The 22046-nt window shown below is 39.1% G+C and overlaps 1 protein-coding gene across 2 annotated transcripts in view; it reads left to right on the top strand.

Moving 5' to 3' along the window:
* The window catches only part of LOC100692868 (gamma-aminobutyric acid receptor subunit beta-3), a 65325-nt gene that overhangs the window by 7050 nt on the left and 36229 nt on the right, over positions 1-22046 (top strand). For both annotated transcript variants that reach the window (XM_005449998.4, XM_013268976.3), the window contains exons 4-5: positions 14565-14785; positions 21098-21180. In XM_005449998.4, coding sequence (XP_005450055.1) covers positions 14565-14785; positions 21098-21180 — 304 coding nt within the window. The remainder of the gene's footprint in view (positions 1-14564; positions 14786-21097; positions 21181-22046) is intronic.

Consider the following 22046-nt stretch of genomic DNA (forward strand, 5'->3'; position numbering starts at 1 on the left):
AACCTGTATTTACATGTAAGATTAGCTAGAATTACAAAATAAAACTTTCTTACCCCTTACCAAATGCCTCTTTGGTGGAGGTTTCTTCTTGTTAAAAGGGAGTTCTTCTTTACTACTGCCTCCAAGTGTTTGCGCAGGGGTTTTTGCTAATGTGATTGATGGGTTATTCTCTCCATTATTGTGGGGTCTTTACCTTACAATAAGAAACACATTGAGACGATTGTTGTTGTGAACTGAGGGAAACATGAGTGTCTGTAACAAGCTGTGCGAAATCCAGTATTTTTCAAGGTATTTCATTATGCAGAATGTTCTTTACCGTACAATATAAAGCACTCTTAAAATGTGCACTGATATGATTAGGATGAAATTGTTGCTGTTTCTTATCATCTGTGATTTGGTGTCGAATACAATATATAATTAAGACTCTCTCTATATATAGAGAGAGAATATATAATTAAGAACTGTAAGAGTATTCTAAAAATAGTAAAAAACAATTTACCTTTTAATGATAATGGCTGTTATAAAATTTTACCCTGAAGTCTTAAACCTTTAGTTGATTATGTCATGTGAGGAGGGACTTCTTACCTTAAGTTTCTGAGGAATGCTGTCATGCAGGGGTACAAGGTGAAAAAGCTAAAAGCTTTCCTTCTTCACAGTTTAGTTGCTAACATTAGCTCACTAACCCAGCAAACTATTCTCCACAGAGCAGAGGAAGAGCAGCTGAACAGCCAGGGAGTCAGACAGCTGAGATCATACTTAAACTGATAATTAATTTGCTCCATGTCTCATTGCCACCCATTCCCAAGGGACCGTGCATCTGCGCTCGTTAAATGGGCTGTTCGTGGCTGTTAGCCAGTGTTGAAGCCAAAACATTACTGGTGGAGCTGTTTGTTACTTTCAGCGTTTGACATTTGGTGAATGATATTAATCCAATGCGGGGACCGTCTGTGGTTTTAGCACAGGGACGCGTGCTCTGCAGGGAAATAGATAATGAGTGCTTTTGTCCAGACCATTGATCAACACTAAACAGCACAGCCCAGATAAATGCTGTTGTCTGTGTTATGTGGAATAAAAAGACAATTTTCCATTCTGCATTCATTTCAATAACAATTCCCCTTCACCAGCCCAGTGGAACAGCCCCGCAGGCATAATTGGGAAAATTTGTCTTAAAAGTTGAGGGTTTATTGAGACAAGTGCTGCTTGCTACGCTGAGGCTTGGATCCTTCTCAGCTTGTTCTACAAGGAGCACAGATTTGAACACAGTGCAGCCAGATTTCAGGCTTGTGACGTTCTTTCTCAAGCAAACACAAAAACAGACTGTTGTAAAGTACAACGCAAACACACGACAAGTGCCTAAGGTTTGGAGAGATTGAGAGTAAAGCTGTTTTTGCAGCTTGAGTGCGGATCAAAAATCCAAATAGAGATCCAAAATTTTCGCACTGTTATAGAAAACTAGGACAACCTAAAGCTTCTGAAGGTCCCCGCTAAGAAAAAAGTGAGGTTTAGGCTAAAGGTCAAAAAGCAATGGTGGCAGATAGATCAGGTGAAAAAGGGTTCAGGTTGGTCATGGAAGGTACGAGTTATGGTTTGAGGTGAAGCAGATGTCAAAGGGTGTGAGCTAACAGAAGACTCATCGATGTTACAGGGTGACGGATGTGCAAATCTGGTTCAAAGAGAAGACTGATTGATCTTGTAATGGACTGGAAACTGACATCTTGAGATAGTTGGACTCATTAATGTTATTCAACTATTTAGTTTGGGGAAATAATTTCAGGACTGTGCAAAAATACTTGGGAATTCACAACATTTCAATGATTATCATTATTTTTTTTAACTTAACGGAATTAAGTAGGGGGAAAAAATATCCATATACTGGCAATTACATAATTTTCTCCTACATTTAAATCTGGATTCCAGAAAAAATTCTTGATATTGTTGGTTATACTTAGTTTAAAAGTAGAATAATAGGGACAGTCCACAAATTACTTGTAGTTTAGAAATTGGAAATCGTGACTAAAAGAAAAAAAAGTAACTACCTAGCAAACACTGTTGAACCCTTTCCTGGGTTGAGCAGTTGACATATTTCCATGTAGATTAGAGGTCGGGTCAAACCGTCTCTTACAACATGAGGAATACGGATCTGATTATTGCAAAGAAGGACTTAAATACATTTGTCTTTTTTTTTTAACAGTGACAACTAATTTTGAGGAAAACAAACTTTTTTTTAAAAGAAACCTCTACATTTAAATGCAATTTTAGTCTTGCATGGTGAACTTAATGCATTGGACTCTCACAGTTAACCCTCCCTGTCCATGATGTCAACATCCTAGTCAGTTTAGTAAGTGATGAATTTTGAAGCATGAGATTGTGGATTGCGGAAGTCTATTTCTTCTCCTTATATCAGGGAATTTTTAAAAAATATGTTTGCTTTGTTTTATTTATGAACATAATCTTTTGCTTTCTAGAAAGTCTAAGACTTTGACGTTGAAGATGTACCTCAAACTGATGTCATGGTAACTAACTTTGAATTTGAAACAATTTTTCTACAATGACTATAAGTCAAGAAAAGACCACCAGCCAATGGAGATTCAACATCGTAATGTTGAATGACATTATCGGGTATTGTGTGTAGAATTTTGGAGTGAAAAATGAATTTAATCAATTTTGGAAAAAGGCTGTAACGTGACAGAATGTGGAACAAGTGAATTCTCTGAGTTCTTTCTGTTTCTGATTTCTAAATTTAATATTTTAAACTTGGAAAGCTTGCTTCTCTAACTTATAATGATGGTGAAGCCATTTCAGTCAAAGGATCCTAGAATAATGTATAATGCTTTAGATTTGACCCCCACAATCCAGGTAATGTGCACAATCCTTTAGTCTTTTTGGTTCACTTTGAGTTCACTTCGATTTTTCGCTGTGTTTAAACAAACATGGGCAAAAGCTACGAGTTTACAAAGTCATCAACTGATTCGGACCAGAGTAAACGAACTATAGGTGTGAAAAATGCCCTTAATAATGCTGAACACTTGGAAAGTTTGCTGTGTACCTCTGAGATTCACCTGGCTCCTACTCATATCGCAACACTGGTTCTATTTGATGTGGGGTGGGTTTTATATTTCATCAGCCTCTGCCAGAGTCCAAGATGGTCTGTGCAGGGCTTTTAGCCTTGGGAATCTTACTGGACACAGCACACGGGCAATCAGCGCATCAGGAGATCTGAGAAATAAAAGCGAGAGGAGAGCTGGAAGAGCTAAAGATTTATTGAGTGGCTGAGGGAAAGAGGAGAGCGGAGAAAGCAAAAGATGAAAGACGTGCGGAAAGCGGGGAGAGGAGGGAGTAGCTGTGGGAAATACCCCGCAAACTTGTGAGGCAGCAAATGTGAATATGGCATCTGGTTGGTCCAGAAATCCACCTGGTGGGGCAGGTCGACTCTACCAGTAGCTGCCACTCCGTGAGCGTGAGCTGCTGCACTAGCAGATGCTGCAGAGTCTGAGAAAGGCGCACTAATTACCTCGGAGGTTTGTTTGCGGCGTGCTGAGGGCCTTTGGCTGATGAGAAACGCATACTAGGACAAGATCAGAGCAAGGCAAAACAGATTATGTGTGTGCCAAGGCAGAGGAAACTAGTTGTACACTTAAGAAGGACTTACTTGAAAATGTGTCATTTATTTAGTTTGCTGTCACAGAGAGAGGACTTTTTACTTTTCAGATATACGCAGGACTGTCAGATTAATGTGAGGTTTGGAGGTTGAAATATAACGTAAACACTGTTATTAAGAAAGTTTATTTGCAAAATAAGAGTGCCGTGTGTGGGAGTGTTTTTCATTTCCACGACCTTGTCTTGCAAGAGTGGACCAACAGGAGCAAATCTCTGTTGCAGTAAGAGGTCTTTATATCCAAACCCATTACGTGTGCCTTATGAAAGTCATCACAGGAAATTAAATTACAGCTCAATGAAGGTACAGGTCCCCGCACGCACAAATGGTCAGAGTCTGCACTGTGAATGTAGTTTCAGTAACAGGCTGAACAACCTAGTCATCCGTACACCCACGCTTGCGTGTGGGTGTCGAAAAGTAGAAAAAAACCCTGTCATTATGGAGAGGTGAAAAGATCTCCAGCTCCATTGCTGTTTCTCCAAATGTTCCTGCTGCCTGCTCGGTTTGTTTTTTTCATTTTTTTTTTAAAAAAAACAGCAACAGCAACACAATGAGCCTTTTTGATTTGTTTGCCTTGACAAGTGCCTTCACATTTCACAGGTTGTCAGTTGTGGAGTTCCTGTTTTCTTAACATTAATTAAGTCACACAACCCGGTCTGAGGTCTGATTGTTGTGCCAACCACATCTATATACTGTATGTCTTATTGCATAAAATACATCTTGGAGTCAGATGTTGCCAATGCATTAACTATGTCATCCTCATTATCTTATGTCGGTCTAGCTATGTAGCAACAGTGTATCTTTTCTCTGTGCTTCTAGTGTGGCTTAATATACCCCCATGTCTTTTATCCGGCATCCGGCTTCCTGCCTGATGGAATATAATTGGCCTCGGGAGAGAGCGCACTGTAGGATGAAGTGATGATCACTAAGATTTAGCATAAGCAGAGCGGGCATTTCCTAGTCTTATGTGTGATTTCAGGAGGGGTGGCTGTCCCTTCCAGAGAACAGTGAGACTTGCATACACCTTTAAGACAGACACTTCAATGCACTGGCTTGGGGAATGCGAATCTGACAGGCGCCGGCTTCATTTCCTTTCTGCTTGCCAGTCAAGCAGACATTATGTTGTAGTAAATGAGAAAGGGCAGGTAAACTGTGAGCTGGATTTATGATGTTGATTATTGCAAAGGTCATCAGTCAAGAGCCCGAGTATGCTCACTGTAATTGATATAGCAAAGGCTATATGAGATTTAAAGCAGGCAGGATAGAGTTTTGCTGATATGACTACACTTGGTTTTTAATTGAATTAGAGACTACAAACCAGACTGATGAAAAGTCACCCTTGTCTTAAGCTCTCTTAGTCAAAACAATATATTCAGCAGCATCATTTAATGCTAAGCATATATATATAGCACATATATATATATATATATATATAGCACATATATATATATATATATATCTATATTATAGGCTATAAAGGTTCCTGGCCCCAGTCTAGCTCCAGTAAAACACAGCACACCTTGCTTTCATCCAAAGAAAATAAAAGCCTCTGCTAACTCGCCTCTAGTAACAGTGGCAGTTGTGTTGATGATTAAGTTGTGAAAATATCTCTGAGTTGCTGTCTGGCAGCTGCATGATTTGGCTAGCTGTCAGTGCCTCATGCTAATGCTAAACTTTCAATAGAAGACAAGCAGATAGCAAGAAGCAACAAAGGATCTCATTTTCATTTCAGAGTCTTATTAATTCACTTGATTGAAAATGGACTATCAACCTCCCCTCACTTGCCACTAGTAACGGTTGGCCATGCAGATGAGTTGTTTGCCAGTAGCACGGTTTGGCTAGCTATCTGAGCCCAATGCTAATTCTAAATTGCTATTTTCAATACTTATCACAGTCGATGAGAGTGATACGTGAAGCAGCAATACAGCTGCTCTCTATTCTAACTACAGTGACTCTTCTCTTTTTGGTTTTTCAAAAACACTTTTTTTAATGGGTGTCAAATATGTGGTCCAGATAATATGTGGGGACTAGAAATAGTCCACTAAAATGTCCAGTTTGACCCACTGGATGGCTTGACAATTGCAGTGAAGTCACGTGGGCTATATTGTTTCAGGTTTTTTTAAATCATTGCTATGGCCCAGGTGAATAGTTTTAAAGTGTATTTTTTTAAAACACCTAGAGTGTTTTTGTTTTATAGTTTATTATGTGATTGTTTCACTGGTTTGGCCCATTTGAAGGTGTGGCCCATATAATGAAATGTGTTTCACAGTGACTGACAGTTTAACTACAAGTTAACATGGCGAACTATTCCCCCAGCACTCGCTTGCTTATTAGTCTGTTACTAATTAGGACTAATTATTGTTTTGAGATGTTACAATATTACAGTTACAGTAATATTACAATATTAAAGTTAATATTAAAGGGTAGTGTTTGTTGATAACTTAACATTGTACCTCCTTGTCTAACTATATTTGAATATCAGTTCTCAAAAACTAACATACCAGCAGTCAAAATGCAAACTTCAAGCCTTCAGAGTGTCTCATGCTAATGCTGTCTGAGCTCATCCAGTTATCAGTTGTCTATTTTGGTTTTTATTAACTCACCATTGATTAACACAGCTGGCTATTTGTTAGCCAGAATTATTTACAATTTTATCTCTCTAGTTTTGTATGATTCGATTGCATGACTTGGAAAGTTGTGTTTTTAATAGCTTGTTAAGTGTGCCTATGCCAAGAGGCACACTTATTACTCTTCGTCAGATTTATCCTACTTATTATTATATCATTTTGTGCGGCTGGATCAGGAATGGTGTGCTGTGACTTTTGGTGTTTATTACTTCTATAGTTTTTTTTAAATATTAATATTTTAATACAAGTTTTTGCCCATTGAAATGAATGGGAAGGTTTTGGAAGGTTTCATTTGTGGTGTGTTGGCTCCATCTTTTGGTCCCATTGAAACAGATTTCAAACTTCATTTGTTGTGTGTTGGCTCTCTCTAGTGGTGTGCCGGGAGTGGTACGGCCTGTCTACCCTTATTTGGATTACCGTAATGACGACAATATCAGGAACCATTGGAAGTTTTAAGGTTACGCGAACCATTGAATACGTACAGTAAGCGAAAGGGTGTATGCTTGGTGGAAAACTCCATATCCCACAATTCATAGCACGCCTCTACCGAGTCAAACAATGGCGATTTCGATTTTATATTGCTCTTATTTGTGTTTCTAGGTCACAAAATAAACTTTTAAGATATTTTCAGAAAGTAGTTGTTTAAACTTCAAATATCTGCTCGTTTTATCAAGACATCCCATATTAGCAACAGTGCTCTGACGATGTCGGTGCTGCCTGACAGCTAGCCGGCTAGCTAGCTAGCGCGGCTTTGCTGACAAGCGACAGCCGGCCTGGATGACAGTGAGGGCGGCTTACTCTCGTTTCACCTCCCGGTCTTTCGCAAAGACGCATGTTCGAAGCTGGACTTATTTTTCGTTTATATCGGCCGATGATTTATTTATTCATTTTAGTAATGGTATAAACAGTGGAAGGTGGTGGATTGTCCAGATGCTGGTCGATGTGGAAAAAATAACTCAGTTGTTTGGTGGTGGCTAACGCGGAGCTACAACAGAGGGCAGCTAGCCACCAGCTATACTTTTCTTTCTTACTCTCATATAAAATATTTAGCTTTTATTAAATAGTTATCTGAATCTTACAACCAAAGTTTGTATAATAATACACAAGATTGACTGTTGACCATTGTTATTCATTCAGAACACTGTGTAAAAATAACAAAAAGTGAATGCAAACGTGCATAAATATTTATTTTACGTGTTTGATGTGTGTGGCGGGGCGTGGTCTGCAGTGCTGCTGCAGGGGAGGTGGACCCACCTGAGCGGCATCTGCAATCACGCCTGTCAGGCGTAGTCTGTGCTCTCTCGGCTGTTTTTTGGGTGTATGTTGGGCTGTGAGTTGAAAAGCTACAGCCGGCTGTGTGGGTAAACCAACCATGTGTGAAAAGTGGTCCATAAAGTAATGCTTCAAAGCGTGTTCATGCAAACATGGTCGGGTCTGCCCTGGTACAATGGGACTTCTGCTCATGAACCTCTGTGCACAGCGTCTGCAAATCGGGGCTGTACAAAGTAACTTCATCTTTACCCAAAACTGTAAGCTGTCATCTGTGAAGTGTGAGCGGTGTTTGTTTTTACCATAGTTCATGGTGGAGAATGGCTGCTCTGCTGAGTTTTGTTCTCTGTAGCCGTATGAATGGCAAATTACACTGATTAGCAGCGGCATAGGCACACTTAAAATTTCTTCTGAAATTTTCGCTTTCTAGTTTTTTTTAAGCTTGTTAATGAAGGCATGAATAAAGCCTAATTTCTAAAATGCCATTCTACAGGGTAGTAGTCCATGGTGGGACTCAGTGAAGGGGATGTGACAGTCAATCAGAAGCTTTATGGACAAATATAGTATGTGTGGGAGGTCAGTGAAGAAGAAGGTGTTCCCTTTGACTGGAGCCTAATGATTTATGGTTGGGCTGATCAATGTAGTGGTTGGCAAATACTAGACTTTAACAGACACATGAGTGCTAGCATAATTGTCTTCCAATAAGTGTCCAAATAAGTGTCTTCCAATTAATGTTTTTAATGAAATAAAGTGTTACAAAAATAAAGAATAAAGTTTTATTTAATTCTTGGTTTTTATGTGTTAAAAATGATGCCATTCCTGGTTGAAGTGCATGTGGCATTTTATTATTTAGAGATCTGCTGGTGCTCTAAATTTGAAAGTTCAGATACTGCCAGATGGGTAGCCTTGGCCCTGTCGTGTGTTGTGTCTCCCCTTCTAGTCATTGACGGCCCTCTGTGGTGTCCATCAATGATCTACTAGCTAATTTTTCAAAATCTTGTGGTTGGACAGTCCAGAGTGCAGAGTCGTGGACTGCGACTTGCTGGATGTGCTCTGGAGATCGTCTGCGAGCTGATATCCGGTGGAAAACAGGTTCAGGTCCTACTACATAGAGCTCAGGTGACTACACACACAGAGAAAATGCAAAATACAAGAAAATGTGAAAGTTTGCAAATTTGCAGCACTGTGACACCTCTTAAGCTACAAAAAGAAGAAAGTTTCTCAAATCGTTCCTTCATGTGTCCTTTTGTCTCTTTGTTTTTATGCATAGATTATTTAGACTGAACCAGGAGATAACAAGCTAATGTTTATATCCTGTCTATTCAGGCCTGACATGTAATACCTAATCTCTGGCAGATAATAACTGGTTTTGCCTTTGAGTGCTGCCTTCTTTAACCACATCTGTTATTTAAGCATACAGCAAACTTGTAGGACCCTGTTTAGTAAAACAAAAGAAAAGGCTAAATTATGATACTGGGAAGGGCAAAAATGTATCAAATAGTGTCTAAAATAACAGATTCCATTGAATTATTCATCAATTTAAGAGAAACAATTTGCCAGACACCAATAAATAAAGCAAGAACAATGTGTACGCAGGTACAGTATGTGGCGCAGAGTCATAATGGCTGTTCATAAAGGAGAAAAATGTTTGTACATTATATGTTCTCCGTCGTTCTTCCCTTTGTCCTTCCCCTCTTTTTTGTTATGAGGCAATGCATCATACGATATTAGACAATGAGGAAACTATCCTATAAATTGCAGGGCAAAATTGTCATTTAGAGGAAAAAGTCCAATTCAATCACCTCCCTGTGTTTGAGCTAGAGACAGCGCTATTTTTACCATTCTATGGCAGTCGAAGGAGGAGGGGGATAGGAACTCGCAGAGGGATTCCCCCGCACTGCGGTGGTACGCTGCCTCAGGGCCGTCCCCCAGGGGAGCTCGAAAAAAATACATCAAATTGACTCAAATTGCTTTACCGTACGAGGGTTCATATGGAGTACACAGTGATTACATATCATGCCAACGTTTTTCCTCTCGTGCACCAAAATGAGAAGTTAAGTCAGGGGGAAAACTTGTCATTTATTTTTCAATGGGGAAGTCTGACACTTTGTGTCAGATGGAACAATGATCCGTCTTCTCTTTTTCAGTTTATTAGCACATTTATTTTTTCCTTTTGTTCTATTGTGCTGCACTCTGTGATGTGCTAATTGGAGCATATGCAAGTGACTGTAAGTGACATGTGACAAACAGCATATTTCCTAGATGCTATAAAAGTTCAGATGCTAGTGCTGTAGAGAGAGAGAGCAAGAAAGACAGATTACGCTGAATCTGGGTCATTTCACAGCCAAAATGTTGCTTATCTGAATTCTCACACAGCCTGAATTGGGAGTGATTATCCAGTCGAGCTAATTGAATAATTGAGGCTCGCTGGAAATCATTTCCACTGGTCACTGTCATTATCTCTGTGGAAAACATACGCTAATAATAAACAACAGCGGTGAAGCACGGCGTTGTGGGAATTGAAGTGTTGTGAGACATGCCAATAATTCATAATCTGTAGTCCCAGTACAAAATAAAAAAAAATTCCATTAAAAAAAAACAACACAGAAAATATTGTTCCAGAGCAGGTAACGCAAAGCTGTACTCATCCTCATCTGATATTCATTTTGATTGTCTCCATGCAAGATTGATGAGGATCCCTTGCCCGGGTGTTTGCACAGGCTACATGATGGATGTGAATCATTCATGTCTTACGAGGTGCTCACTGGGCTGCCCACCCGCTGACACTCCGCCAGGAGATAGAAACCTCATGCATGATACTACTCCCAGGGAGGCGGGGAGGAGATAGGGCGTCATTTACTGGGAGCGATGGAGGCTAAGGTTACGGCGGTAATGGAGCAGAGGGAGGGGGAACGTCTATGGTACTGATTCATACAGCAAATTTAATTTCCACCACCTGCTGGGATTAGGCTGTGTAGACTATTTTAATGGGACTTTGACTGATAACACTTATTGCCCTCTATGTCACAAGTTCCTAAAAAATGACAGGAATTTATTTTCCTGTCATTTAAAGTAACTGAAAAAGGATTAAATGCAAATGTAGCATCATAGCACTGACAGCATATTTAACTGCCAGCGCTGTGTGCGTCTCTGGAATAAGAGAAAGTAGTCACAGATACTGACGTCATGTTTCTGAGACCCTGTTGTCACCTCCTCCTCATGCCACCATCACTTGCAAGAACAAAGGAGGAGCAACTTCAAATGGCAACTTCTGGAGGCTAAAGAAATCAAGCTAAAGTGAAAGTGTCTAAAACTGGTGAAAAATGCAGTTTTAGCTTCTATGTATAGTTCGCTCTTTTGTAAGAACTGCACCACTGGTGATTTGTTTTATATGATGTATTTGGGGACTGGTAAGGCTTAAAATTAGAGGCTGGGCTGCTTTGAAAGGTCTCCTGGTATTCAGTGTAAAATGGCACAGTCCAGATTATCCAGAGTATGTACTATAGTTTTTTTTTAAGGTTCTGTTCATTAGTGTGTTCGATTTAACTGAGAAAAATGCTACTAACCACTTATTTATAAGACTTTAGAGTTCAGTTCCATTATGTGTTAACAGGTGATGACTTTGTCATGCGTTTGAAATCTACAAATCTAAATCGCTTAGTGAAAGATGCCTTTTTCACAGTTGTTTAGCAGTTCCAAAATTAGGGAGCTGATTTGAAGCAACTTATTTTTGCAGTCATTGCTTTTATATGACTGTTGCTTGATCTTCTATCTGGAATACAGACTTCAAGCAAACATAAAATGTGCTGCATTTTAAAAAGGCGTCTTTGTTCTCCTTACTCCTATTACACTGGTGGGCGTTTATGTTAAACATGGAACTCGGGCTTCAGACTTTCCTAGGCTTTCAGTTTGCACTGGTTTCTTCTGCTCATGGCTGATATCAGTGAGAGAAGCTATCCTTAATATGGTCATCTCAGGCACACAGCTCTGGCTGTGAGCACAGGTGCCCCACGCACCCACTGTTCTTATGTTTGAACCAATCAGGAGAAAGCTAGCTTAATGGAGAGGAAGGGGAAATAAAACAGCTTGCTTCAGGCAGAGGATAAACTGAAGGGCTTCACCACAGACCAGTATGAGATCAACGAGGATTATTTTGAACTGTGAAACAGCAGAGCTACACTAGTATAGTCCAAGAATATAAATGTGAAATTGTGAATGAGCATACTAGAGCTCCCTCACAGACGCTGGAAAGAATGTGGCACTAAACATACACAAAGATTAATCCTTTTTTAACAATATTTCTGCATGATAAATAAGTAAAGCAATTCTCAGATCTGTTCCAACTTTTGATACAGTAATATTTTTAAGATATAAATACCTTACTTTAAACAGAATCACCAAATCCTGTGCTTGGCAAGGGCTTGTTTTAAATATGGTAATACCGCGAAAAGTCATTGCTACCTGACTATGCCGCATAATTTGTAAAAACCATCATATGGCAATATTGAGAGGAGAGACTACCAAAGAGGCCTTGGTTCCACCACTATACATTTATGGCTCAGAGCCATCGAGCTTTCCTTGTCATGCTGTGGGCCCAATCTGTATCCTGTGCTGACTAAGCCCTTCACTTTTACATCTCTGTGTTCTAACCAAACCTGGAAACCATATTTACTGACTGTGAAGAGCAAGTGAAAAGAAAGCAATCATTTAACACAAAGTCAGTCGCCTCAATTTGCATAAATGTATGATCCCCCCTCGTCATGAAAATGCAAAACCTCGAGCATTTTGTATGCATTAGTAACACAGTGTTTCAGGCGCTTGCAAAGAGACAAACAACTACTTGGGTTATGTAACAGTTCTGTCACACATGAACATTTTGGAAAGCTGTGCTCATCACACTGGACGGTTATAATCGTGTTGTTTTTTTTTTCTTGTTGTTGCCATTCGGTAAACCTGAAAACTGCAGCACCACACGGACATGTGTGCCTCTACCAGTGCCAGATTGGTGCTGGCTGGTTTCATTACAACGTCACAGCGGGTAAAGAGGGAAGATCATGGCATTGCCCCGAGAAAGAGAGAGTGAGAGAGAGACAGAGAGAAAGGGGGGAGAGGTGCAGAAACACAGAGAGAAAACAGAAATAGAGGAGAGGGACTGTTAGCTTGGGTAAGTGGATTATGTGATGTGGAGGGAGGGAGGGGCTCTGTCCTCTATCGTTGCTGCTGCTTCTGCACTGGTCAAATACCGCTCGAATCAAAGCAAAACAAAAATATTTACTTACACAACAGTATTTAAATGTTGGATTTTCGCAGGGCTATGAGTGTACCCATGGCTGGGCTTTAAGTACTTCTTGCCAGTAATTGTTTGACTTGTGTGCCAGATGGTGAGGTTTATACAGAAAGACACAAGGACTACTATTACATAAACACTTCAGTATATGCAAATGCTGCAAAACTTAGTCACAGAGTGAGATTTCGTTTGAGTTTGAGGCTTTTTTTTCAGAGAACAGAGAACTGTTTTTTTTTTTTCAACATGATTACTCATAAACTTGAGAAACAATGTGTTTTTACTGAACATGCACTTACTGCTGATTTTTATTATATTACATTTTTTTTCTGATAATAATCATAGATTAATACTGACAGTGATTAAAGATGTTTGTTATGTTAGCAAGTTTTTTAAGGCTGTCCGTAGTTAACCTAGCTTGCACTTTAGGCTAATTAGCAAAAAACGACAGCATGCTAGCACGTTAATCTTGACAGTGCTATAAATGCTAATGCTGGATGCTTGGTTCACCAAATTTGTCTACTGGCATACTGACATTTTCTACTTAGCATAAAGTAGAGCTTATTCCAGCTGTTAAAAACTAGCCTATAGTTACGAGTACAATGTCTGATTTGGGCTAAACTCAAAATTGGACTAAAAGTAGATAAATCACAGAAAACAAAACTCAGAAAACGGTTTACTAGCACTAATATAGGCATAGCAAGTGGACCTCCAGTTCAAATAAAATTAAGACTAAACTTACTCAACACCAATCATGCAGCAGGAAATGTTGACACACAGTGCACCTACAAAAAGAGGAGTAAAAGCTAGTGAAATATAATCACTGTACCACCAAAATCTAGTGATCATACCAGACTGTGTTTGCTGAAACAAACACAACCTTAGATTGTATTTGATTGAACAAGTATGCATTATAAATTCATCTTATTTGTAAGATAGTGTACGTGATATATTTTAACAGCAAACTTGATCTGCTAATATAGTTAAAGCGACGTAAAAGAACTTCAAAAATCTTGCATACTGCAGTGCAGCCCTAGAGATAAAGTTCTTTTTGACTTTGATTGCATTTGGGTAATTGCAAAATACCTATTAGACTAACAAATAAGCATTGGCCTTAGAGGATACAACAATAAAGTGTTACTTAAAGCATGTGTTTCCATTTCCTTCGCCTATGAAGAGGGAATAACAGAAGAGCCGCATTCAACTAAAGCACGTTGAGAGAAAAACAGCCACTGGAACAGAGCTGATAATAATTCACTGTGTTTTAACAGTCTAAGTGTCACCCCATTTGAATTTGATAAAAGGGAACGTATGTTTAAAAAGCTTCTGGGCTGTTATTATAGGTCTACTTGGAGGTTTTGTGAATCACTGTGCCTATATGAGGAATGCTCAACCACGAGAGAAAAATTAGTTGAAGATCAGGTGAAATTTTCTTTGATTTTTTTTTCAATAAAGCTGCAGCTACATGAGTCAGCCTTCCCACACACTGTTGTACAATGGCACATTACTGTGTTGGTTACTGTACTGCAAAAGACGGGGCAAAGGCACTTGAGAGAATTTGGCTACAATGTGTGTGTGAACCAGTTGGCCCACACTTCTTCAAAAGCTGTTCATGTTGCTTTTTAATGTCTGCTGTGGCCTGTGAAAGAAAACCTGAAGTGATTGCCTGTATAAAATGTAACAATAAGGTGTACCCACTTTTTATTGTGTTTTCTTTTTCTATCCACAGGACTACACATTGACTATGTATTTCCAGCAGTATTGGAGGGACAAGCGCCTGGCCTATGTGGGAATCCCTCTCAACCTGACACTTGACAACAGGGTTGCTGACCAGCTCTGGGTCCCTGACACCTACTTTCTCAATGACAAGAAGTCTTTCGTCCATGGAGTCACAGTCAAAAATCGCATGATCCGCCTGCATCCAGATGGGACTGTCCTCTATGGACTCAGGTGTGTTCTGCTTGTCACCGCATTATCTTCACAGCTCTTCTTCTTCTTCTTCATGAGACAGTGGGACTTTTGACTGGGCTACATGTTAGCATTCTCAGGATTCCATGTGTTGTACATTATATTATGACTCAGTCACACTAGAGTAAAATTAGGATGGCAACCTCCTTGCAACTACAAAAAATTGGTGGATTATTTTGCCAAAATTTCCTTGTTGCAAGTCAAAATGGTTCTCAGTAGTTTGTATGGACCCACATGCTTGTATGCATACCAGACAATGTTAGGCATGTTTCTAATGAGATGATGGATGGTGTCCTGGGAGATCTCCAACCAAATCTGAACCAGGGCATCACTAAGTTCCAGGACTGAGGTGCAACTTGGCAGTGTTGGATGGACTGAAACATAGGCTACGTTCACACTGCAGGCGAAAGCGCATCAAATCCGATTTTTTTGACCCTATGCGACCCATATCCGATCATGGTATGACAGTGTGAACGGCACAAATCCGATATTTTCAAATCCGATCTGGGTCACTTTCGTATGTGGTCCTGAATCCGATACATATCCGATGTTTTAGAAAGCGACTGCTGTTTGAACGGTCATGTCGCATTAAATCCGTCTTTTACGTCACTGACACAAGACAGACGCCAATTATTTTATGCATTTTATTTATAGTGTGAACAAGCAGACAAAAAAATCGGATTTGATCAAAAAATTGGAATTGAGCATTAAGACCTGCAGTGTGAACGTAGCCATAATGTCATAGGGCTGTTCTATTGAACTTAGGTCGGATGAACATGAGGGTCAGTGGTAATCTTGAGTCCTTCCCTACTCTCGCCACATGAGACTGGGCATTGTAGTGCACCCGGAGTAACCCAGGACCCACTGCACCAGCACAGGGTCTAACAGTGGGTCCAAGGATTTCATCCTGATACCCAATTGCAGTCAGGTTGTTGTGACATCAGCCTGGTGTTCAGAGTGAAACTGCTCTCATTGGTGACAAGTGGCCAGAATCTGCCAATTATACTATTCTATGGCAAATGCCAATCTGGCACCACGGTGCCGGGCAGTGAGAATAAGGCCCACTAGAGGACATTGCTCCCTCAGGCCACCTTCATGAAGTCTGTTTCTGATTGCTTAGTCAGAGATATTAACACCAGTGGCCTGCTGAAGGTCATTTTGTAGGGTTCTGGCACTGCACATCCTGTCCATCACTGCACAAAGGAGAAGATACCAGTCCGGCTAAGGACCTTCTACAGCCATGTCTAGCTCCAGAGTAACTCCCTGTCTTTTGAAATCTCCAGTCTCCTCCTGAGACTGTGCTGTGAGACACAGTAAGTCTTCTGACAATGACAAGTAATGATGTGCCATCCTCCAGGAGTTGGACTACCTGTGCAAACTCTGTAGGGTCCAGGTAACGCCTCATGCTACCAGCAGAGAAACTGACCCTAGCTAAATGCAAACCTAGTGAAAAAACAGTCAGAAAAGATGAGGAGGGGAAAAATGTCAATGGCTCTAAAACCATTCCTGTGTTCGGGGTTGTCTCATTGTTGCCCCTTTGGTGCACCTGTTGTGAATTTAATCAACACCAGTACAGTTGTAACTGATTAACAAGCCCCTCTGCTTCTTAACTGACCAGATCGATATTCCAGAAGTTTAACTGACTTGATGCTCTGAATAAAAAGGGCTCCTTCTAGTTTTGTTAGCAGTGAATATTCCCCTTACGCACCCGCCTCAGTTTCTCGCTCTAACAACAATGTCATTTTCTTATTGTTATCAAATCCACAGCTTATGCAAACTTGATCCCACTTGACTTGCTATATAGCTAAAGTTTCATATAGCTTAATCCTTGGTGCCATTAAGTGTCGTTGAGGCCCCAAACAATTAAAGACATATCAGAGAACCACGCTGTTGCACTGCGTGACAACCGCCTTGATTACCATAAATGTGCACTGCAGTTTATTTTGAATCCCACATACACCATTATGCTGCAGTAAACACTCACAAGAACACCAAGTCTGTATTAATCCTCCACTTAAAAATAGTCCCTTGCAAATACTACTATTTTAGAGTTTAAGGAGATTATTGAGCTTTTTATTTATTAAATTTACAAATGCTACTAATCTTTTGTGACACATACTTTCATCAAAAGTAGAGCTTAGAGTTTCAGAGACAAAGTTAAGCAGTCTAAGAGTAATACAATACGCTCTAAAGCATTGTTGATTTTGGCTGTTTTATTTCATTTGTGGAGAAATAGAGGAAAATACAGAGTGACAGCAACCTTATCCTTCAAAATACTTTTTCTTAAAATGTGCCTCTATATTTAGATAAATGAAATGATGAAAAGTTCCTATGATTATATATAGTCAGAAAAATAATAACAAAAGAACTGCATAAGGCAGGTTTATTAAAAATCCCAAATCCAAAAATAGAGAAGACCTGAGAACAAGAGTGAGAAGAACACAAGAACACAACCTGACAAGGGGAGAGAAGGGTAACAAGGAACAGGTGAACGTAATCAGACCGTACCAAGGGAAAGAACAAATGATATTGCAAACACAGAAAATCACATGGGTTCTAACCTTCAAAATAAAACAGGAAGTAAATTGAATCAAAATCAAACTCACAAAGTCAACAGTGATCATGAAAGCTGTTCTGGACAATTTCTGGACCCTGCAAATAAGCAACACTTATCACACAAAGCAACAAAGTGATAATCAGGGTCAAAAATGTTCCCTAATCTTTCTCAGAGCCAAGTTAATTCTTTGTGTTCAAAGCCTTGTTTTGGCACAGTGCTGCAGCAGCTGAGAGGATTTTGTGTCATGCTGAAGGGCATGTCAGTGTTAGCATTATTATTATTTTATTTTTAAAGAGGGCTGCCGTTAGAGTTCATCTACGGCAAGAAGTGCGGACAGGTTGGACATGATCCACAATGCAAAGTTCAGCCTTCAGCTATTGTTTGATGTTTGTTTCATAAAGCCCTTGTTTTGAATTTCCATTGATCTTTTTGACAAGCAGGTTCAGAAGAGCTCGTGTGACCTGTTATTATGCATGCAAGCTTTGAATTATTAGAGCAAAGCAAAAATGTGTGTGTGTGTGTGTGTGCACTTGCATTTGCATGTGTCAGTGTTCATACTTTATAGTCAAGCAGCTATGCTTGATTATGCAAGTGGAGTTCATAGCATTTAGCCCTGTGGACTACTTATAGACCTCTCAGTGCTTTAAAAGATCAAAAGGAGAGGGAGACGTGTGACGTGGTGTTTGTGATATGAGCTGTTACATACATGAATGCCAGGTAGAGCTGAGTGATATGTTGAATGCAGATTTTTATCCTGGTTTCAAGGCAGCCACTCTGTGTGTTTGCTGTTTATTAGGAAAAGCAGCAAAAAATACAATTTTAAGCTCTAAAAGCAGTTTGTATTTATATTGTAAGTTGCATTTTGCCACAATGCCGTTTATTTTATTTTTATTTGTCATTTTTGCAAATGGTCTATTAATTGCATTTTACAGAAACTGTCTGTAATTTAACTGAGGGTACATTAGGGGGCATTAGCCAGATGGTCCTCTTTGACAAAAAAAGCCCACATTTATTTTAGTCTTCACAAATATAGTATCCAAAATATGTCCAATTAGAAAAAAAATAAATAAAAAGATTTTATAAATGTCTTATCAGCAGTTTCCTGTTAAGATGCATGCCTGAAGTAATGTCAATAAAAAAAAAAAAATTCAAATATTCTTTATATTCGCAATTTTTTGCACAGAGTTACAAATTGCTTTACAGTTAAAAGCCACATGTTAAAGATAAGTATACATGTTCAAACATATGTACACATAATCAACCATATGGTCAGACATTCATGCCAACACACGAGCTTCCATGCACGCAAATAGCAGAAAACTAAGGCTCAAAATAAAGCTGGAAAGATTAAATGAAAGGTAAAAAATGTGCCACTACCAGTCATTTAAAACAAAGTCAGCCCTCCTGATAGCAGCTTGTGGTGGCCCAAATGCAGAATACAGATTCGTATTGTACTACAGTCAAAACCTATTAAAAATATAAAAATGAAACGGTTTCTTCAAAACATGATAAAAACTGAACTGTACAATTTTGGGCTTTAGCTCCACAGGATCCCATTCACTCTGACACAAGATACAGTCAAAGAGTTATTAACTTTTCAGAAGATCTTTTCTACAAGTTAATGTTAGCTTCTTTACTAACCTCTTTGGGATACTGTAGTAGTAAGATAATAGGCTAGCAATTGAATTTGCATTGAATACAGACTACTCGAGGGCACAAGAGTACTGTTAGCCTAACATTACTTGTTACTCAAATAGATGGTATTAAGGATTGACCTAGCTATACCGTGAAGTTATAAACTGGTTTCTGAAGTATCATTTTGAAACCTTGAGATGAGGGCTCTGTTGTTGCTGTCTTGGTTTAAAACATCCAGTGTGACAAGGAGGGGCAGGTCTGTCCATGATACCAAACACTCAGCGTACCAGGGATAACCCTGCTGTTTGAAACACAGCGTGATTGAGATTTAAATACAGATTTAATTTTTTATTCTGTATGACCCAGAATGAGTGATTGAGCCCATAACTTCCTAATGATAGTGTTTATGTAGGTCAGCAGCTATTGCCATCTGATAAACTTCTGCATTGGTTTATTTTTCCAACCCAAAAGCTATACCAATGTCTTATAGTTTGTATGACTTCTCCTGTACCTTTACATGAATTTTTGATGGGGTTAAATTGTGCATTGAGTCTTTGTTGGCTGAATTTTGCTGCTTGTGTTAGTTTGTCCAGCTGAAGCAATAGTTTCCTTGTGACTGTTCACATGATACTGTAGAGTCTTTTGAACATTTGGTCAAATCAGCAATTGGACTCTCTTTTGCTTAATACAAGCCCACAGCTCAGACTAGCTAGTTAGTTAGCTAGGTAGTTAGCTGTATGCCAAATAAAAAGAGATACTTCAACAATTTTTGTGTCTTTGATAAATGCAGTAATGAATAATAAATAAGTAAAAAGGCGTACCACAGGCATTTGGTTGTTTCAAAATGACCTTCATGTCAGTGGGTTATATTAGCTAACAGGCGCTAACTGGTGCAGTGTGCGTTACTTGTTTCTGACCTGCCGTTCGTTAAACAGAGTGGCATGATAAAAATAAAAGATTAAAACTGACTGACTGACTTGAGGCTGTAATTTATATTCCAATTTATGCCATTTAGATATCCTCTTTTATTCATATGAATATTTATTTTTTTGATTAAATACCTTCGATGTTCTAATTTAAAAACTGTTACTTTAATGATTTAATGTAAATCAACTAATTTTTTAACTGCTAATCAACACAGTGTAGGTAGTTTTTTTTTCTTGTTGTTACCACAATGAAATGAAGAGATAATGTAGCTGAGAAGCTTCAGTGATATTGATAATGTGTGTCATGTATTGGAAATCCAAGTTAAAAAGTCTATATAATCTATAATATGTGTGGTAATACTTACTGTACATCTGTTGAAGACCTCTTATTATGTTGCTGTAATTTTTGCTGCATAGTAATATCACATAATGGAGCCTCATCTCAGTCTTTGCTCAGTGAATACATCCAGTGGCTAACTGCCAGGCAGCCAGCTTTTAATCAGGCCAGACTTAGCCTGAATCAGTTTGAATTTGCATTTCACTGCTGCTTTTTTTAACTGTCTGATTATCAGTCGTTTGAGCTCGCACATCTGATAAACAAAAGGCACAGATACCTCCTCATGACCCAGTTCAGTTGAACAGGGACTGAACTCAATGCCAGGATGCATTTCCTTAATATCATTTTTATTATTACAAATTTTTACTTGATCGCAGGATGGAGGGCGGCCAGTTTTGGTGAAAGGGGAGCACAAAATGTTTCAAAAGCAAACATGTTTGTTGCTTGTCTGTGTATGATCTAGAGTCTAATTAGGTATAGAGTTACACAGTCAGCATTTTAACTAGGAGGTGGTGCTATAATCTTATTCTAAGATGACAATGCCAGTAGTCTCCAGTAATATGAAACCAGCTGAGGGACAGGTTGAAAAGGCAAATGGACGTTTGGTTTCCTTTAAAGATGACAGGTGAAGACAAGCGCTTTCACCTTAATCCTGTAATCTAATTGTAATTCCCGCAGTCCCTTATTCTGTTAGGTAACTGCTTACCTGCATTGCTATTTTTAAAACACCTCAAATCCCTTACATCTTCACTCTCCTTCCGAGCCGTCTTTCAAAACAATTTTAGTAAATCACATGTGTTATCTAAAATATAACCTTTCCCCCATGCCTTCTTTTTCAGGATAACTACAACAGCAGCATGTATGATGGATCTCAGGAGGTATCCTCTGGATGAACAGAACTGCACTCTGGAGATAGAGAGCTGTGAGTAGACAGGCCTAATGCCTTGTGGGCTTGACAGATCAACAGCGGCGCACAGGCAGAGTGTCTCATGTGTGAAATGTTACAGTTGCATGAAAGAATGCGCAACCTGAGGTACAGCAGCGGTTGTGTGTTTCTCTTCTGTGTTCTGTAGCCTCTCTTTTAAATCTGTACCAGATGGATGAGGGTAGTATATATGACTATGACAAATGCTTAGCTAATTTCATTCAATATTATACTTCTAACTAAATAACTGCACTACATTGGTCTTTTAAACTTTCCCGAATCTTTATAGAAGTCATCTTTTCTTCTCCAAATGTTTGCACCTTATTTAACCTCATAAAGATCCAGCAGGTTGCCATGTGCTACTTAGGGTAGGATTAGTTTCAGGCTCAATTCTACCTCTATAAATGGATTTTCACCTATTAAACAAATCTAAATCTTATAACAGAAGTACTTTCAGGGTAAAATGCATGTAGGAAAGTTGTTTTGAAAAGTAACAGTGTTTAGTTTCTGAAACCTGCTGCTAAAATTCAAGCCTAACACAACTCCTCAGTAGTTCGTCAGTAACCTGGTGGATGTTATGAAGTAGCATTGATGACAAACTAACAATTACTTTTGGAGACTATAAAAGAAAACCTCAAAAAAAGGTGTCTGTGCAAGACTTTACCCTCTGTCATGCATTTTCCTCTGGTTGCTTGCTGGTTCTGCTGTAACAAATATAATATTGGACGTTTGTGTCAATTATGCAGAACAACACAGGGGTTATTGTTCTGCATGCAGAGATATTTTTTTTTTTTAAACAAGCAATAAAAAGAGCTATAAATGCAAAACAGGGATATAGACAAACAGCAGGCCAAGGCATCAAC

Source organism: Oreochromis niloticus, linkage group LG23 (assembly GCF_001858045.2).
Source record: "Oreochromis niloticus isolate F11D_XX linkage group LG23, O_niloticus_UMD_NMBU, whole genome shotgun sequence".
Taxonomy (NCBI): domain Eukaryota; kingdom Metazoa; phylum Chordata; class Actinopteri; order Cichliformes; family Cichlidae; genus Oreochromis; species Oreochromis niloticus.